This window comes from Miniopterus natalensis, chromosome 3 (genome assembly GCF_054644295.1).
Source record: "Miniopterus natalensis isolate mMinNat1 chromosome 3, mMinNat1.hap1, whole genome shotgun sequence".
In the NCBI taxonomy this organism is placed as follows: Eukaryota; Metazoa; Chordata; class Mammalia; order Chiroptera; family Miniopteridae; genus Miniopterus; species Miniopterus natalensis.
Window position 1 is genome coordinate 20,477,924 of NC_142083.1, and position 25,346 is coordinate 20,503,269.

Consider the following 25,346-nt stretch of genomic DNA (forward strand, 5'->3'; position numbering starts at 1 on the left):
TACAGGGTGTTTACTATGCAATACGGCACTTTATATGCAAGCAAAGATAAAGTGCACAAGTACAGGCACCACGGGGTCCTGACCGGGAGGGAGTGACAGCCTAACCCCGGGCTGGCACCACAGAACCTAGGGTGCCGAGGCCAGTGGGGGGGGGGGGGCAGTGGAGGCGACGGGGAAAGGGAGGAAGTCCTAACAGTGGGGAAGCTTCCCTTGGTGGCGTGACCGGGAATCTGTCCTAAGAGTCTGAACCAAGTTCAGGCAAGAAAGACCCAAGGGTGACCTCGGCGGACCGTGGGGAGGAAAGCCCGGTGGGAGCCGTGGCCCTGCAGGTGGGAAGGAGACGGCGGGAACTGGGGACTGCAGCGCACAGGAGGACGTTTTAAGGGAACTGCTAATGGGAGGGGCCGAGAAGCTCAAGGATGAGTGGGTGAGTGTATCTGCAGGGCGAGGGGACTGTCAGGTGGGGAAGGTGGTCAGAGATGTAAATGGCCAGGACCCAGGAAAGGAGGGAATGGAGAGGTCGGTCGAGAGCGGAGGGAGGAGAGCTGTGCGGTGAAGGAAGACACGCAAACTGAACGGGCGGCTTCAGGACAAACACGTTAGACATTTGGCAGAACAGGAGACACGCAAGGTAGCAATTTAAAAGTGCAGTTTGTGCAGGAAAACAAATTCTAGTTTTCGGTATTTTTATATGTTTTTGATATTTTCCTTTGATGGCTGGACATAGATTTAATAATGTCACAAAGGAAACAGAAGAGCCACTGCCGAAGACTGTGCTTTTAAAGCCATTTATAGGTAAGAAAGTTGAGTACCCTTGGAACCATGGTTATGTTTCACATAGCCCCAAAATAAAACAATCAAAATCAACTAGGTAGGATGTGGGGGGGGGGGAGTGTGGTCAAAATGGAAGGTAAACACCCCAACAAATGAACCCAGGGAAGCTCTGACCAAGCAGAGAGGGTGCGGGAAAGAGTTCACCTAAGGGACTTTGAAAAGCAGTGTTTTGATCATACCCTGTACAGCCAAAGACAAAAAGAACTGTAAGCTTGTCTCACAGAGGTACAGGTTAGCAGTGAGAACAGGTGATGAGTCTTTTAAGGTCAAGTCATTTTAGGTAAAAAAAAAAATTCAATTTCCAGAGGGAAAACGTGGGCTTCTAGACTAGGATTGAACAAATAAGTAAGTATATTTAGATGATGAAAAGCAGGCATCTCACTGTCAGAGAAAAAGGTTACAAGGCAGGCAGGCAGAGAGCTAGAACAAAGCCCATGCTGTTGGACAGAAGTTAGAGGTTTCAGTATGATACAAACTGATGTTTCTTTACATATATGCATACGGTCGGGGGGGGGGGGAGCTAGGATATGAACAGACATGTGTGTACATACATGTCTGCTGAGAAGACCTGCAAGTCCTGACATAATACAGCAATGAGCACACAGCACCTAGGTTTTAGTTTTTAATACAATTCTCCAATAAGCGGAACTAGGGCTCCATGGAGAAATGGATGATCCAGGACGGTGGCAAAGAAAACACAAGATAGCCATGGACACGTTGTATTGCCAGAAAGCAAGGAAGTGCTCCAAACATGATGGGGGGTGTCCAAGGTACACAGGGGCCCAACCGAAGGAGCTCCTGATGGCCACGTGGGAACAATTTGAGCAACAAAATAAACGACAACAGTGCTGGATTATGATCCATAAAATACAATAAATACCCGTGGCTCCACGCTGATATAAATAACTGAATAAATAAACGAGGCAAATGGACCACTCTTTCCTACAGCATTCCAGTTAATAAACTTAAAAGAAATGAGGAAAACAGAAAATCACCAGCAGGCAAACACCACAGTAATAACAGTTGCAGGTGAGAACCATGCTGCATGCTAACCTGAGGAGGTAACGGCAGGATAACAGAGTATCTGCACTGCACAGTATCCCCCACAAGGTACAGATTAATGACCAAGAGGAAAACAGGAGCTGCTCAGTGGGAAAACGCTGCAGACACTGCTGTAACCAGGCGATCGAGGTCACCACCACCAGCAATGAGACTATCAGGACCCACTCATGCCCCCTGAGGTGATGCTGAGAAGGTCACAACATCACCTTTATGGGATTCTTACCCAAATGCATAAACTCCATTAATCAGGAGAAGTATCAGATACACCTGAATTAGGGGACATCTTACAAAATAAAGGACCAGACATACTTCCAAAGTGTCAAGGTCATGAAAAACAAAACAAAACGGATGCTGGAACTACAACAGACTGAAGAAAACTAAATACGACATAGGTCTGGACTGGATCCTGAGCAGAAAAAACGACATTAAAGCAAAATACAAAATGATGCCTGGCTTTTAGCAGGGCTGCACCAGGGATAGTTTCCTGGTTTTTATCATTAAAACAGGGTCATGTGACACGTAACTCTGGGGGAGCTAGGTACAGGAATTCTTAGTACTATTTTTGCAACTTTTCTGTACATCAAAGATCATATAAAAATAAGGAGTTTTATGAGGCTAAATTATAACAGCCAATCTCAGTCTTATGAAAATAAGGGAATTTTTATTTAGACTGGTTGAAACAAATTATTTTGGTCAAAATTAGTGCCCCACCCCCTCAAAACCACTTTTCATATAACCTTCTTTTGTGATAATTATATCTCAAATATTTAAAATTAGAACTTCAATGTTCAAGTGCCTGTCATTTACCTGTCCAAAAAAATATAAGACAAGATCATTTTTGCCAAAGCAGGTCTCAAAAAATAAAAAATAAATAAAAAATAATTCTAGGACAGGTCCAGATACAAATGATACTTTAAAAATCAGGAGTAAAAATATACTTAAAAGAAAGCTATTTGTAAAACTAAAATTCAGATGGCCAAAGGACCTAAGGTCTTTGTATCAAGATTATAGCACTTTTTGAAGTGAAAACAAACACTAATAATCAGGCAGTTGACGTTAGGATGAAAAGTTCCCCTAGATCTTACAAACACATACAGATATAAAACAGTATCGGCTACATTTTAAGACTGAAGGTCAAATGGCGTAACTATTAGGGATATTATTCATAACTTCCTCTGAAAATCAGTCACGTTCAGTTGAGACTTGAAAGGCTATCAGTAATACTAGTAAGTTTTCAGTGGTCTCTCTTCAAGCTGGTCCTGACTCAGTTATTCACAGCGGAGGGGAGTTCTGCGGCTAGGGATGGGGGCACTGCAGGGGCTGGGGGCTTGGGGCGCCACTGGGCTTCACTGGCACCGGGCTCCGGGCGGTTCCGTCCAGCCTCCCAGCCCCGCTTCCTTCCCTGCGTTTCCTTTCTGCCCAGCGTGCCCGCAGCGCCGGCCTCAGCCCAGCTGCGCCAGGGGGATCGCGTTTCTCAGGTCCACGCACAAAGATACTCCTGTTCAGGGGACGTTTTGTGCAGCTCCTTACCCCACAGATAACGCCTCCCGCTCTGGAGGGAGGGGACTGCGTGACTAAATCCTGCTTCTGAGGGCTCCATTCACACATTACTTCCTGCTGCTCCCAGCACAGTGGCCAGCCCACAAAAGCACCTTTATTGGGCACTCTACCACTTCACCAGGGTGCCAAAAACCCGATAGGCTCCTTTTCATTGCTTTACTTACTATCTTTTCATGAGCGACGATGTGAGTTTTTCTTTCTTTAACAAAACAAACATTCAGATACGCCTTTTTCACCCTGTGCTTTAACTGGCTGTGTGACATTCTCTGTTTGCATCAGCACTGTGGACTGTTTGCAGAATGGCAATATGAGATGGTAACCTCACAAATGTGCTCCCTAAAAAAGTAACAAAAACAATAGTGTTCAAAAAATTAGAGCACTGTCGCCACCCCCCGAGAGTCCCAGTTCTGTTCACCTTGAGAGAGGGAGTGATGTCGGGCACATATCACTCAGGGAGGCATCAGGAAAGGGAGACCTGACAGGAGGCCTAGTTACCCAGGTCTTTCAAGGGAGCTGTGGGTGACCAAACATGCAGCTGATTCTGATTATTTTTTTGTTGGGAGTGGTGGGGAGAGGATATGGGTTGTGGAGCAAACAACTTCTGCTCCAGGGTGCAAAAAGCATTTAAAAAAATTGTTTTTACTTTGGGGATTGGTTCTTCCATTCATTGGCTCACAACAAGCCCACTGTGACTCGAGTTCTGGGCTAAACTAGGGGAGGAGAGAGAGGAGACAAGTGGCTCACAAGAGGGAAAAGAACAGGTTTCCATTGAGATGATTTCTTTGGAGGGTGGAAGGTGAATGGAATTTTCATATAATTCGAATCAGAAAGCTGAAAATAGATCCCTCTCAGAGCAAGGATTGATGGAGGGGCCAAGGCCTCTCAGGAATGGATGCAGCTCTAGGAAAGCAAACAGTCTTGCATATAGTGGACTTCGGAGACTGGCTTCTGGAGTAGGCTGCACCATAAATGATGAGGCCTGAGCAGCTGCGTTTCTCTTGAGGTTACAGCTTCCTCCCTGCATCCAAGGTCCCTTCCAGCTTGTCTAGGGAGCAGGGTACTCAGTGGTTTAGAGCTTGAGCCCTGAAGTCTTACTGCTGTTTTTAAAATCCCATTCTCTATCACCTACTAGACTTGGTCAAGTTAATTTCTGTGCCTCCACTTCTCACCATAAAGTAGGGGTGATAACTGCCATGGGGGTACCCTGAGGATTAAAATGTAGAGAAAGCAGCACTATACCTGGCTCCCTGTAAGCCCCCTGTACACCCTGTTATTACTATTAAGTTTCTAAGGCTCAAACAGTCCCCTAGTTATGGGCTGACTGTGTGTTGAAGTCCTAATGCCCAGCATGTCAGAATGTAACTCTACTGGATCTTTAAAGAGGTGATTAAGTTAAAATGAAGCTGTTAGGGGTAGGTCCTAATCTAATAGGATAGTGTCCTTATAGGAACAGGAAATTCAAGCAGAGACACCAGAGCTGTGCACACAGACAAAAGGCCACCTGAGGACACAGCAAGGAGGTGGCCGTCTGCAAGCCAAGGAGAGAGGCCTCGGAAGAAATGGACTCTGCCAACAACTTGATCTTGGACTTTTAACTTCCAAAACTAAAGACAAATTTCTGTTGCTGAAGCCATGCAGCTATGGCAGCCCAAGATGACTCACACCCCCGTTCCCTCCTCTGATAACAGTCTGCTCCATAATCCAGGACTGAAATGGTCTAATTACTTTTGAGACAGCAGGAAACCAATCTATCTCAAAGAACAGAACTTTAATATTCTTTCCTTCTAGTAAATTCAAAGTTCCTCAGACTCTGGAAAAGGGATGGGGGAGGGAAAGGATGGAAATGAACAAAAAGGACAACATTACAATTAAAAATAATATGGAATTCCAGAGCTGCCTTGAGCCTGTTTACTGTGCTCTCGAATGTTTGGAAGGGCCATCCAATAATAAACACCCTGAGTCCCTGTCCTGTGCTTGGCTGGGTTTTGGGAAAATGATAGCTCCCTTGAACAGCAGCCTGTGGAATGACCAAGCTGTCCAAAGTCTCCTAGTCCTGCTGGCCAGACCACAGAAGGCACCTCAACAGCTCAGGTGCCAAAGGGCCTCAGGAGGTTCCTGGGCAGCCGCTCTGATGCACACAGAACACAGAAGGGGGAGCCTGGACCCTTCTCCTACTTGAGGCTGGCTGTGGGGGTGAGAGTTCAAAGGTCAGCCTCCTTAACCCTCTGAGGGACCTCCAGCCCTCCACCCACCTCTCCTGTCCCATCTAAAGTCTTCCCATAGTGTCAGTAAAGGAGAAAGTTAGATTGGGGAGGGTTTGAAAAGGAGTACTTAAAAAAATTCACTGTGAAATGTTATGATAAGAAAATGAATCCTTCAGAAAGTACTCAGGGCATATGGAGATGCACAGGCCCATTATAAAACCACAGGCAGCACCGACTCATGAGTGTGTTGCTCACGGAGATGGTGGTTTGGACTCATAAGCAGCTTTGCAGGGATGGGAGACCAAATGCTGGCACTGCTAGAAGCTACTTATATACACACTGACGGCAGTGACTGGTTCTTTGGAGCCATCACATTCAGCTGTAAACTCCTCCTCTGCAGCCCTCTGACTGAATCTACAGTAAAAATGCAGACACTGGCCAAACAGTCTCCACATTAGTATTCCATGGCATGCCCCTGTACAGCCCTGCAGGAAAATGTCCATCAGGCTCTCACCTCACAGTCACCCAGGGACTCCTGGTTTAACTTATATGAACAATTGTAAGAGTAACCTTACTCAAAGGGGGCCGTTTTTTTTCTTTCTTTCAAGTATAAAATGAAATCAGAGCATTCAAGGGGTTTGATACAGCTCAAATATCATTAAAATATAAAAATTAAGATATATAAAAGTAAATCCCATCAATCCCACTTCTCGAACTCTATTTTATGGATACACCTGACCGCACATGAGATGCCTATGGCCGGTGATCCACTGCGGCATTCTTTATACTACAGTTAGCGAACTACACGTGAAGTACTGTCCATCCATGAAAAAGAGTGAAGCAGTCTCTGTACTGGTCTGGAGTCCTTTCTAAAAGCCATGGCCAAGTGAAGAAAAAGCCGGGGCCGAACACACTGCCTTTTCCATGAAGAAAATGGAGGGAGGAATGAATACGTTTATATTTGCCTAATAAAGTACCGAGTGGATGTTAGAAAGGAATAAAAATAGGCACTACACACGACACATGGGGTTGTGGGAATAAGTCTTCTCAGTTTATACCTTTTCATGGTTTTATTTTTGAACTGTGGAAAATGTCTAAAAGTGTTGAAATCTGGGTTTTCTTCTCTTCTTTAGAAAAGACGTCACTGAAATCGTACGCAGAAGTTCTGTACCTGTGTATGTTTTTCTGGGAAAGGGACCCTCAGCGTTCATCAGATTTGATCGGGGAACGTGATTAAAAACAATCAGTGCGGCTGCTTCAGGATCAGCCGGAACCAGGGCCGGCATCTTCCCTTCTCATCGCATTTTCAGCTCAGCTATCAGGATTTCCAGTCGAATCAATCAAAATCCTAGCTCTTTATGGGGAGGTTTGCTACAGGAATGCAAAATAATTACATCGTCTCGTGCTTCCCTGAAAGGAGAAGGCAGGACAGGGACAAAAGCTGAAACGCACGTTGCGTGTCTGGCACATGCTTCTCGGGTGCTGTTTCGCCAGGTGTTGCCAGAGCCACAGTCCGCTAAGTCCCGGAGCATATGCCAGCGGACTCGGACTGAACATGCAATTGTTTCCCTCCATGTATAGGATTTATTCATTTTCAAAATACTTCACGAAAACCAGTGCCCTGTACTTTTAAACTCTTACCAAACATACCATCTCCTTGTAATTTTTCACTGCTTCTCCAGACGCTAAATTAGAATGAACACATTTTAAAAGAGAACCCCCAGTTTGTCTAGTCAGTTGCAAAATCCAATCAATTCAAATGTCAGAAAGGAGGCAGTTAAAAAAGTAGAGTTCACAGAGAGGTAAGAGGTGGACCCCCCTGTCCAGTACCTGCAGCCAGCCCTGCCCAGCGTAAGGCATGCTCTTGTTACCCTTGTGATGTCTTCTCTGAATATAGATCTTTCTAAACACCTCGTCATGGCCACTTCCAGTCAAGCGTGGGAAGGCAGTTTTCTCATTGTTTATGACTCTGCTATATATATAATTTTGTGATCATCCAACATGGATAGTGTCAATACCTGCTCATGGTTTTTTCCTGTTCGAATAAACACTTTAATGTAAAGTTGGAACAGGAAGATACCTCCACCGTGAAGCTTTCAGCAGAGCAATGGCCCGCCTGTGTGGCTCCATAATTATATGCTGCACAGAAATCATTCCTTAATCACAGGTCTCGGGCTGATCCCTTAGCATTGGATACATGGGGCTCAGGAGGGACAACGGCTTTGTTCTTGGTGTGACTCCACATTTCTCCGATGCTTCCCACAGGGATTTACATTAGCAGCTGCTCAAGCAGACTAAAAACTGCTCTTTTCGAAGCTGATCTTTAAAAGTCTATAGTCTTCCATTATGTGTATTGTTAAAGAACACGCGGGCACACATAGGTTTGAAATGTCTGTGCCTGGGTGTTTTCTGATGAAGAGGAAGCAATCTGGCATTAAGCAAATGTCTAAATACACCAGAACCACAATAGAGTCAACAAAATTTTTTAACATCACTAAGTCTTGTTAATGCCCTACATTTTTTGAAAATGATTAAGTCACTTAAAAGTCACCACCAGCTCTAAGAGGTAGGACACTTGATTCACCTTTGGGACAGAGTGGTTCATGATCTGGGAAAGATGACATTTGCATTGAACAAACTTAAACCCAGTCATCCTCAACGTACTTTGGAGAAATACAAGAGGCCTTGGACCAGGGAGCTCCGTTTTTGGTCTCATAGGCTTCAGGGGAAGGTAGAGGGCACCCCAATCTCCAGAGCTGCTGCTTTTCTGCATGGTGGTGATGCTGGGGGTGGGGTTCGTGGAGAGCTCAGGATGAGGTGAAGTTGAACAGAGGCCAGGCTTCCTCTCAAAGGAGAGACTGACCCTGTCACTGGGCTGTCCTGGGCTGCTGCTGTCCCGGGAACAGGGAAGGGGGCTTGAACAGGGGCAAGGAATCTTCGTAACTGCCTGCACTCTGAGGAGGGAAACAGCTTTGATGTACCCTCTGAGCCGGGGGCCAGCCAAACCCTGAGGATGGGAGCAGGCTGGGAACACAGGTGGCAAGGCCCAGGCCTGAGGTTCCTGGGAGAGGACATACCACCATCTCAGTCCTCTTCCACCATCTGAGAATCTATGGTAATGTCCTGTCACCTCGTCCGGTTTGTATCACAGAGACCAAACGCCAGGGAGCTGAGGGGTGAGACCTGGCCATCTCCAAAGCCAGGAAGCAGGTCGTGCAGGGCAGCCACCAGCGAACAGGCAGAGCCACAACCTCGCAGAGTCTAGAGCAGGGGTGGGGAACCTCTTTTCTGCCAAGGGCCATTTGGTTATTTATAACATCATTCACGGGCCATACAAAATTATCAACTTAAAAATTGGCGATGAGAAAAGCTCCTAGATTTAATGAATTTCCAGTCCCACCTGTGGTTGCCTTGGCAGAGACAGACCAAATGATTTCACAGGCCATATGTGGCCCACGGGCTGGACGTTCCCCACTCCTGGTCTAGCTGGTTACACAGGGAGGCTCAGGAAAGGACGAGGGGAGGAAAGCAGCACTGGAGGGAGTATGACAGGGGCTCATACGGGAATCACGTCCTAATTTTATACTCACATAGTGGTTGTGCCAGTGGTTACCCCCAGACCAGATACAGAGCTTATTATCTCCCTGTACAGGGTGTGGGCACTTCCATTCATTTTAAGAAATAACAAGTGATTCTAAGGAGTAACCCTTGGTATAAATAGCAATGGCCTCAGGGAATATATCTACATAAAGCGTGTATCTTTAAAGTAAATCAGATCAGAGCTTGGCAAAGTGGACTACAATGAGCTGTACTCTTCTGCCCACCAGCACCCCGGCTGAGAGTACTCCAGCTGAGGAGCCTCCTCCCCTGGTGGGCCACATTTAAAGCTCCCTCGGGCCCCACTTTTCATTCTTGGTTTATCTCCCTCAGTGCTGGCTGTATGAGAAGGTTCTCTGCCCCTTCATCAATCCTGTTGTTTAAACCTGTTATTTGTATTTCATCTGTCACATTTTTAAGCCTGCACTATATCTGCACCCATCACTCCTATTAAAATCTGCTTTAAAGTAATTTCTGTGAGTTCCCACCTGGGTCTCTAGTGGTCCCTGGAGCGCATCGCCTGTGCCTTGAAATACTTGTTGTTTATTCCATTCCCCTCTCACCACCACAGGCTCACTGGATGAGTTTATTTTTTTTCCTTTAGGATTATTTATTTATTTATTTGGTGAGAAGGGGCAGAGAATGTCTGGTAGGGTTGAGGGACTAAGGAAAACACCCTCAGTTACTTAAGGTACCATAGCAAGGGGTGTGCACACGTTGTTTGTGTGCATGTGCATGTACCTGTGTACACATGTGTGAGGTGCAGGACTTGCAGGACATTAGGAAACTGGAATTTTACTCTATGACAATGATTCACTGAAGGAACTTAAGCAGGAGCTTCTATAATTGAATTTGTGTTTTAGTCGCAGTAAGAGGGGATGAGAAGTGGGGTTGGGAGACCTGGTGGGCAAGAGGTAATGGTGGCGTTGGAGAGAAAAGAGTATGTTTGAAATATATTATTTAGGTAATAGTAACAAAATGTGGGCACGCTCAAAAAATTAAAAATAGAATTATCCAGCAATTCCATTTCTGGGTATACTCCCAAAACAGTGAAAGCAGGGATCTGAAGAGGGATTTATACACCCATGTCCATAGCAGCAATATTCACAGGAGTCAAAAGGTAGAAGCAACTCCAGTGTCCATCAATAAACAAATGGAAAAATGAAGTGTGGTCTGTCCACACAATGGAATATTATTCAGCCTTAGAAAGGTGGCCATTCAGGCACATCCCACAACACGGATGAACCCGGAGGACATTACGCTCACTGAAACAAGCCGTTCACAACAAGAGAAATACTGTATGATTCTACTCATACGAGGTACCTGGAGTGGTCAAACTCATAGACACAGGAAGTAGGAGGGGCTGCCAGTGGCTGGGGGAGGGGGCATGAAGAGCTGGTGTTCAACGGGGAAAGAAGTTTCCTTTGGGAAAGGGTGCTGTGGAGGGATGGCGGTGATGGAAGCACAACAACGTGAATGTGCTTAGTGCCACTTGTATTCTTAAAAATGGTTAAGATGGTAAATTTAGTATTTGGGGTATTTTACCCCAATTAGAAAAAATGTGGTGGCCAGTGAAGAGAGCCTCAAGTGTGTTGGCCATTTTCTGGATGAACAAATGGGGCCATTTCCACTCTTGGAGAGGTGGCAGGAAGGGAATGTAAATATTACTAGTTTAGAGAAGAAGACAGTCAAGAGAGAGTCAAATATTATCTGGACAGAGGAGGGTGGATAGGAAAACCTTGGCAGAGAGTTCAGACAGATAAGGAGGCAGCCCAGGGTGGAGCCCAGAGGAAACCCTACGTTTCAGGTAGTTTCTCATGAAAATATCTCTCTCCTAATTTTAAGTTGGATTAAAGAAGATGCCATTTTATTGATAATGATCACATCACTGGATTTATAAAAGATGATTCCTGGGTCTTCTCTTCTATGAGTGCAGCCAGTCTGGTCAAGACAGAGACCCGATTTTGCCGGCGCCCACTTCTGGTAGGTACTGTGTGAACCAGAAAGCATGGAGGAGTATTTTCTGGTACCTGGTTTTCAGTAAACATATGGGCTGAGTTAGAGCCCCTCGGTGTAGAGGTGCAAGTGGCCGACAAGCAAGAGGTTTTATTTCTCATGTTTTTGTTCCCTTGTTTTTCTCATGAAGAATCTAGAGTGGAAAAAAAGCATGTTTTTTAACTTCCTCAAAATGAAATGCAAGTACTGAGCTATACGCTATCCAAAGGAGAAAAAACTTGATAATTATGAAGAAGTTTCAGAGTAAAGTTTTAAAGTGGGTATATTTCTTCTAAATATATCAAAAAACTAGCAAAAGGACCTCCTGCCATCTCACGGTAGGTTAAGAAAAAAGGCCAGGTTTGGAATTGGCCTCATAAAAGATATAAATTTAGAACATCAGAGCTGGTGAGGATCTCAGACATCATCACTGCCACCTTATCCCAGGCCCAGAACTGAAACGTCACCAGAGATGGAATCAGAACTCAGCTTCTCACATGAAGAACAGGCCTGTGAGTTGAACACACCATTCTCTTCTGAAAGCTTCAACCACAAATGTTACTCTTACTACTGAAAGGTCTTCTCTTAAAGTTGCAAAAAACAAGTCAGTGGGGGTGGAAAGTGACTTTCCAAATTCAACCCAAACTGTGCCAGTCCGGGTAATGGAGGAATTGGTGATAGGCTGTGTCACGACAGTCACATGGTGGTTTTTCTGATGTAATGGGCCTGGTGTGAGCATAGTAGAAGGAACACCTGAAGACTAATGATGGGTCCTTGTCTGACCCTTAAAAATAGCGAATGCAGTCAAAAGACTGCCTCTATGCACGTGCCCTGAAGAAAGTATAGATGCTACTTTGCCTAGGTTATTGACATAGACGATCCTACTTTTACTATCTTTCATTCCTATCACCACCAACTCTGGGCACGGCCGCCCATCCAGTGGCCCCTGCGCTGCTCTAGGTAAGCTTGTTGGGCCAGCACCTGAACCCTGGGGCTAACCCCCCAACACTATCCCACATGGTAGCTCTGGCTGTGAAGAAAGAGAAAAGCTGAATTACTCAGTGAAGAGCAGCATAAAAAAGGCGATGTTTTAAATTGGCCTTGTCTGAAATACAAACATTCCTGATATTCCTGTTTACTTTCTGTGACCGAGGCTAATTAAATAGAGGAAAGTGACAAGTTGGACAAGTTGAGACACTAGAAAAAAAAAAATCCCTGGGATTTAGTAAGCGATTAAAAATAATTATGTGGTACCTATTCCAGGAGTCAGTCAATGCCTCACACACAAGGGGCGGTGGGGTCAGAGCTCTCAATCCGGATGTTGGTCAGACTTGCTGGGGCACAAGTTACACTCTCATGTCTGGGCCCCGAACCCAGAGGTACTGATGTAACGGTAGGTGGTATAAACCACAAACACAAACAATACTGGATGAGCACAAGGATTTCCTGAATCCTTAGTGCATTTTAATGTGCTTGGTCCCTGTTCAGTTTGTGACTAAGCTGCTGTAGACAAGGGAGAGGGGTGGCCGGAGCAAGACGACAGTAAAGCACCCGCCTGCCCATCTAGAAGACTGTGCCTATGGCAATCTTCCGAGACTGGCCTTTCCACAAAATGGAGGGCATTTTTCAATGGAATAATGCTCACCGGAGTCGAGTTTCAGACACAAAAATAACTTCCTGAAAAACAAACTGTACCATTATATTTCTTGTTCATTTAAAATAAATTATATTTTTACCCTCTCCCCACATCACCCAGGGATATACAGCATGAAAAAAGAAAACTTGTGCTCATAAATTCCACATATTCTCATTGTCTCAAAATTCTAGCTGAGCTGCAAAACCACCAGGGAACCTGGGTGGGGCGCCCCTCGAGTACTGAGGGCTTCCTGGCTGATCTGAATTTATACTCATAGTCACAGTGCAATTCTTAAAATATCTTATTCACAATCAAAGAAATAAACATTTGACCTTAATAGGCATGTTTTTACATTTGCAATTTATAAAAATTTAAGTTGTTTGGCCTGGGATGTCTTAAGAAAATACTGAGGCGATAAGGCTGAGAAAATTCTGGAACTAGAGATAAGTAAATGTGCTGCTTCCTCCTGCCTGGAAGGTCAGAGTGGTATGAATCAAACACATTTAAGAAACTATCTTTAGAGATTAACAGCAAGTGACTAAAGACAAATATATAATGACAGTTTCCTAATGTATGTGAGTTTATTTTATTTCAAAGAATAGTTCATTGATTTTTAGAGAAGACAGGAGAAGAGAGAAATATCGATATGAGTGTATAATATTGATCAGCTGCCCCCTGCACACTCCCTACCGGGGATTGAGTCTGCAACTCGGGCAGCTGCTCTGACCAGGAATCGAACCAGCAACGCTTTGATGCACAGGGCTACGCCCAATCAACGGAGCCACCCCGGCCAGGGCTGTACGTAAGTTTTGAGGTATGTGAAAGGCAAGACCGCTTGTTCGTCTGACACAGGAGACGCATGGGGTGATGGACATCAGTTCTGAGACAAGGGCCATGTTTAACTCCTCAGTGCGGCGTTCTCACACGCAGCACAGCTCTCAAAGCGAAAGGGGCTCAAAGTGAGACGCTGAGCAAGCGGACACATGAGTCACACGCAAATCTATGACGTCGTAACGGCGTGCGCTCCTTTTTACATGAGAGCAGGAAGAAGGGCTGTGGGCTGAGCAGGGGCAGATCAAGGTCTCCTGCGTCCCCCGTGGCAGTGGCCTCTTGCTCCGAGCGTCTGCGTCTTTTGGACTTTACTCCTAGATCCTTGCCCCTTGATTTGATGAAGCCTCTCCTAGACGGGCACGCAGGGACAGGAGGCTCTGGCAGAGGTGTCAAAGAGCCCCAAGGAGGATTTCTCTCCCCACAGATCTACTTCCTACATCCTGATACTGCAGGGGAACAGATAGTCTTCCGTTTCCTTACATTATAGGAAAAATAATGGTGGAAAGAAGGAAAGAATGGATAAGGTCTGAGTCCCTACCTACTAACTCAATGCTAGCCCACAACGGTTGTATTCGATGAAGAAACACCTTCCTGGAAAGATAGAGCGTCAGTGGGTTTGTGAGGGGCAGAGTAACTTCTAGAATATCACAGAATATCAGAGAAAAAGGGCTCAGGGAACAAAATGTCACCTGAACTTAAAACAAGCAAAAAACCCAACCTCCATGAGAAGTTTTCAGGACAAACTCAAGTGTGATAAATACACAGTTCTTTCCTCTTTGCTGGCCTGCAACTGCGAACCCCAGGAAGTAAAGAACACGCCATGGGAAAGGCACATATAAAAAGAAATCTTCCAGAACAAGTGTTCTTGGTAGCATGCTAAGTTCACCAGGGCTCCTCTGTAGAACTGATTAGCTTTAGGAAAAAAAAGTTGGACTTTATTTTCAATTCAAAGTCAAGGATTTGAATGTATTACGCAACGCTAGAAACACTCTGGCAGTGGGCTGGTGGGCAGCTCTGCACAGATCTGTACTTGACCTCATGCACTAAACTCACAGACAGCTTCGCCAGCAATGAAAGCAGACACCTCGGCTTTTGGCCAAACTCTGAAAATTTTGTCTTTTTCTTTGGATCCCTGAAGAAATAACAGCTGAATTCTTCTAGTTTCTTACTGAGGTGACGATGAGGTCCTACGTAGGCCCCGAGGGATCTGGAACACGATTGGGCCCATCACTAAGGAGGCGAGCTCATCAGTACCTGTTTCCTACGAGGCTCTATTTAGCTCCAGGCCATGACTGACCCTCCGTGGCCTGAGGATGGACTCCAGGCCCACTGTGATGAGTGGAAAGAGGGCACAGATGGCAAATGGAGGGAGCAACTGGAGTGTTCCAAAATTAACAGAATAGGATTTGAACATGGCAGACTATAGTGTTCTTAACTCTTAGGAAAGGAAAACAAATGGCATCACCCCCAAATTTAGAGAAATCGGCCATTTGCCAATACTGCAAGAAAATGAAGACTGTGACATAATATGGTTCAAAGTACATAAATTCTACTCATTCTGCTCTATTTTAGCAGCTAGAGACCGACGTTTCTTAAAAAGGGCTTGAAGTCTCAAGTTAGCTTTTCACTAAGATGAAAGATTAAGCCAGCATGGTCCAACAGAAATACAGTGCAAGTTCATACAGAGTTTAAAATTTTCTAGTAGCCATAGTTTAAAAGTAAAAAGAAACAGGTAAAATTAATTTTAATAACACATTGTATTTAACCCACTCTATGAAGATATATTATCATTTCAACAAGTAATGGATATCAAATAATTACACATTCTTTTCTCAGACTAGGTTTTGAAACCCAGCGTGCATGTTACGCTTGTGGATCATCTCAATCCAGAACACCTCAACGGCCACACTTGCTGGACATTCAGGAGAAACAGACTCACGCCCTCCCTGGAAGCTCAGTTTTAATCCACCTGGACTGGACCCACATGGAAAAGTAGTCCTGTTAGTTACCTTTACCTAAAGGAGTCACCGCAGGTGCACCTGAAACTAATACAAAATAATAGTGAATGCCAACTACAATTGAAAAAATAAAGGAGTCACCGAAGAATGTGAAATGCTGTTTTATTCAAATACCCTGTTACTTCGGTTTGAAAGTGCTCCTTTCCAAGTCCTGTCTCTCCTCACAGTCGTAGGTGCAGAGCCCTAGCACTGAGCCCTGCCTCACTCTCGAGCCTCTCGTGGGGTCTAGCTCCACACCCTCTCCATGCAGGGAGCCTGGGGAGTTGGGGATGTCCTGAGACACTTTGCAAAGCTACAAAAATGGCACGGTTACACTCAGGGCCTGCGTGCTTGACTTTCTGGGATTCACACGAACAAAATAAAGAACCCACAGCATGAAAACCTGATAAGGAGATGCTGTTTTCAACGTTGCCTGGACAAGAACAGTGCCTTCCCTGTGTTCTCTGTGTATAAGTGACAATGGCCCAGAAAGAATAACCCCTTCTCCTTCTCCAAACTGGTATCTTATTACACCGTCGTGGGAAATGAGGTAATCTTTCATTATTTCTAAGCAACAGGAGAAATCCTCATTTCCACTTCAGCTCCTAATGGATTAAAGTGGCCCACAGGGCCTGAAGCACGAGACAAGAAGTCATACCTATGACACGGTAGCAGAGAAGCGGGGACAGAAGGACCAGTCATTCCCACGGGCACCTGCCGTCCAGCCCGCGGATTCCTACCTTTGTGGTTGAAGATGCCCTCCATTTCCATGCTGCTCCTTGAGTGGGCGATGCACAGAGAGCCGCAGGGGACCAGGCCTTCTGCCGCAGGGGACCGGTCGGTGGTCCGCACCAGACACCAGTCGGGCTTGTCATGGGGCCGCTCCAACACCTCCACGGTCTGGCCGCGGCGGATGGTCAGCTCGGTGCTGTTGCAGGCCGTGAAGTCGTGGATCACAACCGTCAGCTCGCAGCCTCCAGAGAGCTGGGGAGGGAGAGGGAGCGCGTCAGTGAGCCCGGGACACTGGGCTTTCCGTGCGGCTGTGAAGTGGGCCAGGGACTCGACTTTCCGCTCCACGGTTGGGTCAATGACAGCAAGAAGCACCTGAGGGACAGCTCTCCAGTTTCCCTGCCCCTTAATTCTCCCTTGGAATCACACAACAGTTATTTACTTTGTCACCTTCTAATGTGTGATTATGGTTTTCAGAGGATTTCACTGTAAGAATCTGATATGATTTTTCATGAGCATCCAAATCTTCTTGTGCCTGAGACAGTATTAGCCTCAGTAAGTGCTATATACTCATTTTTTAACTTTGGGAAAACTAATAAACATTGTGGTTGAAGGCCATTGGGGGATTATTGTGAAATGTGGTGATAAAATGGGAAGAGCTTGTTCCCAATTTGGTGTCTGAATGCTCGGCACTGCTGTCAGCCTGCAGGCTCTCCTACACATGGCAGGGAGACAAAAGGCGACAGGGCTCAAGATCCCACACGCAGGGCAGGGCAGGGCAGGGCAGGGCAGGGCAGGGCAGGGCAGGGCAGGGCAGGGCAGGGCAGGGCAGGGCAGACCTTTCTCTCTTCAAAACTCTTCAGGATACTCCTTAGTGACATTCACGACCCTCTGCCATCTGTCCCCAAACCTTTCCCAGGTTCTATTCCCACTTCATGCTTCCACGTGCTCCATGGACACTGGCTTACTTCCCAAACACCACGTTACTTTCTGGTCTGAAATTCCTTTCCCTTCTCTCACCTGAGCTCACTCTCATTTTTATACCAAAACTCCATTCTAAGGCCCTCTGAAGCACAACACAAATGCCATAAAGACACATGCCACTGTGATCTCACACGGGAAGCAGGTGCATGGCCTTTCCATGATCCTCTCCCTCTTAGACTGTATGCTCCCTGGGGACAGCTCATATATACGTTGAGTATTGTCTCTCTTACCATGACCAGCTCCCATCTTAGACTGTATGCTCCCTGGGGACAGCTCATATATACGTTGAGTATTGTCTCTCTTACCATGACCAGCTCCCATCTTTGGACTGTCACCTCTGGTCCTTCAATCCAGGCAGCCCCAGGAGGTCCATGCCTGTCTGTTCACTATTCCCCTGCACGGGTTCCTGAACCATCTCTCTATGCTGATTACTCCCAAGCAGCTACCCCCACCTGCTGTTTCCCCCTCCCTCCAAAACACTAAGTCTAGGATGTTATCCCCCTACCTTGGCCCCAATCTGTTTCTCTCCAGTGTTCCCCTTTGGGAAATGGTCTCACCATCAGTCACTCAAGCTAAGAAATCTCACGCTCTTTCCCTCATCCAGACTCTAGGATGTCTTTCTGGCTGCCTCCTTTCTCTGCACCACACCAATCACTCATGGATTTCTGCAGTGGCCTCCTGAGTGGCCCCGATGGGCTCCAGGCTCACCTACCAGGCCACCTCAGCACCACTGCCAGTTCTGCTTTAAAATGCAGAACCCTCCATTCAAACACGCCGTCCTCTTGTTCAGGAACCTCATACACACATTCCTTGGCCCAGGATTCAGGTTCCCGCACCGGGGCCCGGCCCACCCTGACAGCATGCCAGCTGCCTCTCCTCATGCCCTTCCCAGCCCAGTGACCGTGTCCTCCCTCTGAGGAGGGTCCCGCGTGCCTTGCGTTCACTGCATCCACGCCACCCATTCTGCTTCGAGCTCCCCATCAATCTCTCTGAGACACCACTCCTGCATCTACCATCCTTAGAATTTTTTTAATGAGAAAATTATGTCTCAATTCTGAAATGAGCCATGTCTTGGGTAACATATCGTGTCTGCCCTAGTACCAGAAGGCAGATTTGTCCATGGGGGCAGAGACTGGGCCTGTCATAGCCACCACTGAGCCCCCAGTGCCAACCAACAATGGCAGGCACAGGACTTGTGCAAGGAAGTTGTTGGGTGGCGTCTCCTAAAGCCCGCCTCTCACAGTGCTCTGTATCCAGCAAGCAAACATTTGTTGAAGTGAAGAAGGCAAAACAGATTTGCTCTAAAAAAAAAGCTCTGCATTTGACAAACCAAAACGAAACATGGGTTTTTTCCTCTGTGACTTCAAGAGCTATGTCTGCCTGTGTTTAACTGAGACATACCCAGTCTTCCTGATGGACATCAGCACAGAGAAGGCAAAGGACAGAAGAGTAGATGGCTGGGCTGAAGCGAGTAGGAGGAAAGGAATGGTGGGGCCACCTAATGGGGGACATCCTTGCTCCAGGAGGCCATCCAGCACCAGTCCCCTCGCAGAGAACTGGGACTTGAGCCTCCTGCTCAGGCTCACGGCCTGCAGGGTGCCTGGGCCGCCTAACCACGCCTAAGACTGCGCCTGCCAGCCCCCTGTCCTGCCCCATGCAACTCATTACCCTCCTGGTCTAACAGCCTGTGTCTCAGAGAAAGTTTATAATTTAGAATAAGAAACACATGTCCATTGGACAACCACAGAAACCGAAACAAAACAAACTCTTCCATAATAAAGCACAGATATCGACAAAACGAATCGTCTTTGCTAGGCCACAAAGGGGATTTTTCACAAGTGTTTAGTCCCCTTCTGCATTTTACAAATTGGTCTGTGAGAAAACCATGAAAACCTTACACATATCTGTGAACAACCAAGGAAGCTAATGTAGGAGGGTGAAAGGCAGAGAGGGGCCCAGTTTGGGGAAGCGTTTTCCTCGTAAAACCCCACGTGATGGAAATGGTTAATCCCTGTAACGAAAAGTAGGAATGTTCCCTGTTCCAGGGAAAGCGTGAGCAGTGAGCAAGTCCAGCGTGGGGTCCAGCTTGCCGAGGCCCCGCAGGACCTGCACCTCCTATGGGCCCTGTCCCGCCTGCCTGGAGTTCCTCAGCACAAGCCCTGACACTTGTCCACCCTGAGCCCTGGGAAATACCACTTGCAGACACATCACCAGTCCTCGGCCGGTTTCACTCTCAAGTCTTATTAATTTTTCGGACTGCTCAAAGCCACATGGTGCATTCTGTGGGTGGGGGAAGGGTGGGAAGGGAGAAGGGGGCTGCCCAAGGAGAATTAAGCTAAACCTTATTTCTGGCACTGGTTTTTTTAGCCCCTTACAGAGTAATCAAAAACTATTGGAAACATCTGTGTACTTGACAGAGCATGAGAAATGAAAGTCAAGCCCGTTCTGACGAAGAATTGCAGAGTTAAAATTCCTCTTCAAAGGCTTTAGAGAACTTATGAACAAAACTGAGTACCAGAAGATTGTTTTTAAACAGTGCTAAAATTATCATTTAAAAAAATATATATCTTCTTGGCTTTACCCCTAAGAATCAATTGACTTTTCCCACAAGAGTCTCCTGCATGCATCTTAAGGGAAGGTTAAATGCATGTTTTCTATTTCAGAGAAAAGACATCTGTGGATCTCTGTCTCAATGTTCACATTTGAACATTTTAAACTTATTATAAAACCTCTCTTTAAAACCAGGTTTGCAAATTTGAAAAAAAACACCACCTTTTTTGTATAAAAGACTTAAAATAACTCTTTTGAGGAAGCAATGAAAATCATTACTACATTTAAGAGGAATTGAATTCCCGTTAGGAAAACGGTCAGATAATACACTCTACATCATTAAGTTTGGCTGAGGTCTCACTGCTTTCAATAGCATTTCTACCCTCAGTGACCCAACTTCATTACTATGTTGAATTACAATTCCATTTATCTAGTTTAAAATTCACTTTTCCTTTCCAACCATGCCTTGTCAACGTTTTCAGAGTATCTTCTTTACTTCTGTATATTTTATAGACTTCTACCATGGGCTCCAGGCCACATACATGCATTTAGAAAATCTCAATTTCCACGACTCACATTAACGCCTGTGACATTCACACCAGAAGACAAATTTTGGGGGGAAAAACTTTCTGCTTTTCACCTTAAAAAAAAAATGTGGTGACTAAAAAACATGATAGTAAAATGGCCTTAATCAGACCATGGACCACAGACAGCACCAACGCCTCCTCTCCACCACCCACCCATGTCCCTTTAAATGGGCTGCCAAGGGGAACGCCCATGACTCAGAGCACAGACTACTCGCAGAATCAAACTAGGATCCTTTTGCCTGAATTCTCCCCAGAACTGACTGAAAATGAACAAACCCAACAGAATGAAATACTCCTCCCTGGTGGCAGGCACGTGAGCAGTAACTAGAACAGACCCTGGGACAGGGTTTCTCACCCCATCGTGCCTTGGAGCACCCCTCCCTGGCACACTACAAGGAGGCGGCTTGACGTGATGAGGGCAAATCCTTCTTGGAGACACTGGCAGACACCTGGCTATAACGGCCAAGCTCCCAGGACCTTTGGGGCAAGTCCTGGAGAGGGCTCTTTACGACGGGCCTGGCGATGACGCAGTCCGCTCCGCAAGTGATTCTACTTCAAGAGCCCAAGATCGATTGCAGGTGGGTGTCTGGATAATTTTCTGAGAGCAATTCAAAAGAAGAGGAGGAATGTGGTCTAATAAAAGCCATTTTCCCCTAAAGAACAAAGTGTATCAACTCCTGTGAACAGTCACATCCGGCAGCCCGACAGTCCAGTCATTCAGAGACCTCACAAAGGGCCTTGCGATTTTGTGGGTTTCACAGAGAAGACCGAAGGCTGATCACTTGGTCAAGGGGACTGGGGAGACAGCAATGATTACAAGGGAAAGGCAACAGGGGGGAGCGAGAACACCACTCCAAGGAAGTGAGTCACCCCCACGGTCTCGCCCGCCCGAGCTCCGGCTGGGCAACTTCACGGAGGCTCGGGCTTAAAGCAGCCGCAGCAGGCCCCGTGCTCACCCAAGGCCAAGTTCACAGACGTGTTCACCAAATGTGTCACTGTGTTTCCAACAGGACGATCCTGATCATCTCTCACACACTGGAGGTACATAAAGAAATCTGTGAGAACTGAAAAAGGTGATATATATGTTTTTTACCACCAAAAAAAAAATTAAAAATCTGTGAGAAAATCATTTTCAAAAGCAACTTACCCAACATTTTATCGAGAAAATAAAGTGAATAGAGCATTCAGGACCATCAACCTTCTGCTCTTTACCAAGGCAATCCCAGATTGGTTTTCTGACATGAAAACAATTCTTGGAAGGCTTCCCTCACTGTGTGATACACAGGAGGTGGAATGGAAAATGAGATGCAAGGAAGTTACATTTAAAAGACAACTAAAAAGGCAAACATTAAACATGAAAAGTTAAGCAAATCAGAGAGCCCAGCCATTATGCACCGGGCTTCAAGGATTCACAGAAGCCAATGTGGCTCCACGTCCCTCACTCGGAACACTTGAGAGTAAGAAACGCCAGCACGTGTCCACAGGTACCGCAGGCTCTTCTGCAGAAAGGGGGGTGAGGGTCGGGAAAGAGGCGGCAGGTGAAACCACCCCCGGCCCCCTTTATGTCACCAGACCCTGAAAAATCAAAAACTACTTAGGACAATTTAACCCAAAGAAATTCATTTACTACATTTCCTGAGTGAGCATGAAACTCTTCTACCCAGAAAAGTTAACGCGAATTGTCTCTTTCTGTCTGTAACGCAGGGACACCGATCTGAAGAATTAAGATTTGAGAGCCAGCTGACCAGCGGACTGGGCCCTCACGAGGACGAGCAGCTGGACTGAGCCACCCGCCTCAAGTCTGAGTCGAAACTGTGTCACCACCCTCAACAGCAACTCCAATCAGTGGTGTAAAATTTACATTAAAAAGCGCTTTTCAGTGCACCAATACTCTTGTAAACACGTTTGCTACGTCTACCCAACCTTTGTATTAAAAAACACCTTCCTTTGCTTAGATCTGAGGCATTTTCCTTTAGCATGGGGGGTTGTTTTTCTGATTAACTACGTTTATCAAAGACTATGTTCATTTTGCAGTTTTATGAGAGCATTTAAAAGCTGGTTAAAAATTACAAAAAGCCACAGTCACTTAAGAGAAACGGAAAACAAGGATTAGCCAAAGGAGAAAACAAACACCAGGTGCAGCCCATCGCCCGGCTGCCAGGGGCGGAGGGCTCTGACTCCTTTGCTCATTCTGGTGCTGAAGCACCTGTCCTGGCTGGCGCATGGGGCGAGCCCCAAGTATTTATGAATGAATGTAGCTACCTTGTCAACAGAATGAAGTCATTTCATGTGCATGTGGCCACGATGCAGCTGATTCGGTAGGATCAAAGGGGAGTAGCTGGGAAAATGTTTGAATCAAACATTTGATTAACTGTCTAATCTCTTCTTTAGTGACTGCCCATTCAATACGTGGCCAGCATCTTGCTGTTGAGGCACCAAAATGATTAAGCCCAGACACTAAGGCAGCAATTTATCCTTAGGACAGCTTCTGGCCCCTAAGTCCACTGCCAGCTGGAGTGCCCAAGTAAGAGGACAGAGGCCATTATGGACAGTAATCTGTGACAGCTAGTACTGACTGCCCATAACCTGAGAGGGGGGGAGGGGGAAGCAGTTTTAAAATGAAGACACAGCAACAGCTAATATTTATTCAGTGCTCAGTACATGCCAGGTGTGATTCTAAACACATTACACATTTTAAATGCGCACAGCTCTATGAGGTAACATTGTCCCCAGTTATAGATGAGGAAGCTGAGGCACAGAGAGGTGAAGTAATTTGCCCAAAGCCATCGGCTGCTTAGAAGCAGAGCCTGAGGTCTGGTTGGCGAGTGCTTTGTGGATCCTGAGCATCTGCTGCTTGATGTTAAACACTCTATGGAGCTACAGTGAGTCCTCACCTAACTCGCTGACAGGTCTTGTGACTTTAAGTGAAACGAGGTGTAATGAAAACAATTTTACCATAGGCTAATTGTGACAAGAGTTAGGATGATATCTCATGACCATTATAACTGAAGAATGTTGTTGACGGAAACGACGTTATCAAGGGCCTGCTTGCTCGTACCCCGTTACACTCCGAGAAGAGAAGGTTAACGACGTCCAGAGTATTATGTCTAAGATTAAAACTACGTGTCATCCTGTAGAAAGGTTCTGAATTAAATGACTCAATTTCATGCTTACATGGGGCAACCCTACATGAGGTCCTGGGATACCTGGGGAGCGCTGGCAGGGCCGGCAGCAGGTTGAGCACCTCCTCTGAGCAAAGGTGCCCTGTTGCTTCCTGCACCTTTGGCAAGAGGAGAGAGGGCTAAGCAAAGAGCCAGGGCTCACCTTCGCTCCTGTCTGCGCCATGTACACAGTGATGGAGGCTGAGTGACGGGGTGGTGTTCCCTAAGGAGGCCGGTGGCAAGTTTCTTTTGTCAAAAATGTGAATCAGCCAAATTTTAAAACGGATTGGCATTAACTGCTTTATACACTATCTCAACATTGCAATTTCTGTAAATCCAACCAGTTCCTGTGGTGTAGGTCACTTCACAGAGAAAGTTGACTGATTTTTTACATTACATGAAATCTCAAGTCCCCAGCAGGGTGCCATAGCTTTATTAAGAGTAACTCAATGCCCTGCCGGGCGTGGCTCAGTGGTTGAGCGTTGACCTAGGATCCAGGCGATCAGGGTTCGATTCCCGGTCAGCGCTCATGCCCGGGTTGCGGGCCCAATCCCCTGCCGGGAGCGTGCAGGAGGCAGCCGATCAATGACTCTCTCATCACTGATGTTTCTCTCTCTCTATTCCTCTCCTTTCCTCTCTCTGAAATCAATAAAGATATATTTTTTTAAAAAAAGAGTAACTCAAACCATTTATACTTTTAATTATGTGGACTCATATATTTATATTGTAATAGGCTCAGGACAGTACATGCCAAGTGTCAGTCTCCACTGAATTTCTCATTCCTTAAAAATGAGAACTGCATTGCCTTAGACCCAGCAGAGAGCTCACGCCTAGCCCGCTGACTCATGCCAGCTTTTCCACGGCTTTTCCAGACACTTCACCTTGCCTTGGTGATGTTTTTCATCTGTACCTCAAGATGCTCTGTTCTATAGTAGTCTATGTTTGATTCCATGTATTCTATTTTCCTCATACTATAAATTTTCATTATAAGAAATAAATCACAGGCTAATAAGGCAGAGAAAGGAAAAAGTTTAAAAATGCTTCTTTATTATACTGAAAAATACTTAGCTTCATATCCAGCTTTAGATACCGACGGGTAATTACATCCACATTCCGTTTCTGGCGTTAGCCCTCTAGCGCTGGGTGGCCCTGCGAGGCTCATCTAGCCCCTGTCACTTCCTCTCAGCCAGAAGACTGGCTCCACACTCTCCTCCCTACCTCTGGGGACAAGCTCAAGAAGAATGAGATAAGGGTCTGGCAAGCATTTGATTTCCTTGGAGCCCAAATTATATTTTCATAAGCTTTTTATTAGCATAAGTGCTATGAACATGGGCAAGAATCAGTGCTAAACTCACTTGTGGGACAAAGAGATGGCATCTTCTAAAGCTGGTGTTCTTAGAAGGGAATGTGCTCACGGGGGCATGTGGTTTGTATCTGTGAGCAGCCTACTCAGCGATTCTGACAGTGCTCCCTGGAAAAAGGGTGTCTCTGGGCCCCCCTCTTAACAGACGCCTCCCCAAATCTTCTGCGCCTCATCGGAGGATTACACAGCCCTGGGCAGATAACCCTTCCTTAGGAATCTCCAAGGGGCTGAGTCAAAAACATCCCCCCACCCAGTT

General features: G+C 46.1%; 1 protein-coding gene across 3 annotated transcripts in view; it reads right to left on the reverse strand.

Moving 5' to 3' along the window:
- TRIO (trio Rho guanine nucleotide exchange factor) overlaps positions 1 to 25,346 on the reverse strand; it is a 301,493-nt gene that overhangs the window by 56,635 nt on the left and 219,512 nt on the right. For all 3 annotated transcript variants that reach the window (XM_087815342.1, XM_087815343.1, XM_087815344.1), the window contains exon 34: positions 16,457 to 16,700. In XM_087815342.1, coding sequence (XP_087671468.1) covers positions 16,457 to 16,700 — 244 coding nt within the window. The remainder of the gene's footprint in view (positions 1 to 16,456; positions 16,701 to 25,346) is intronic.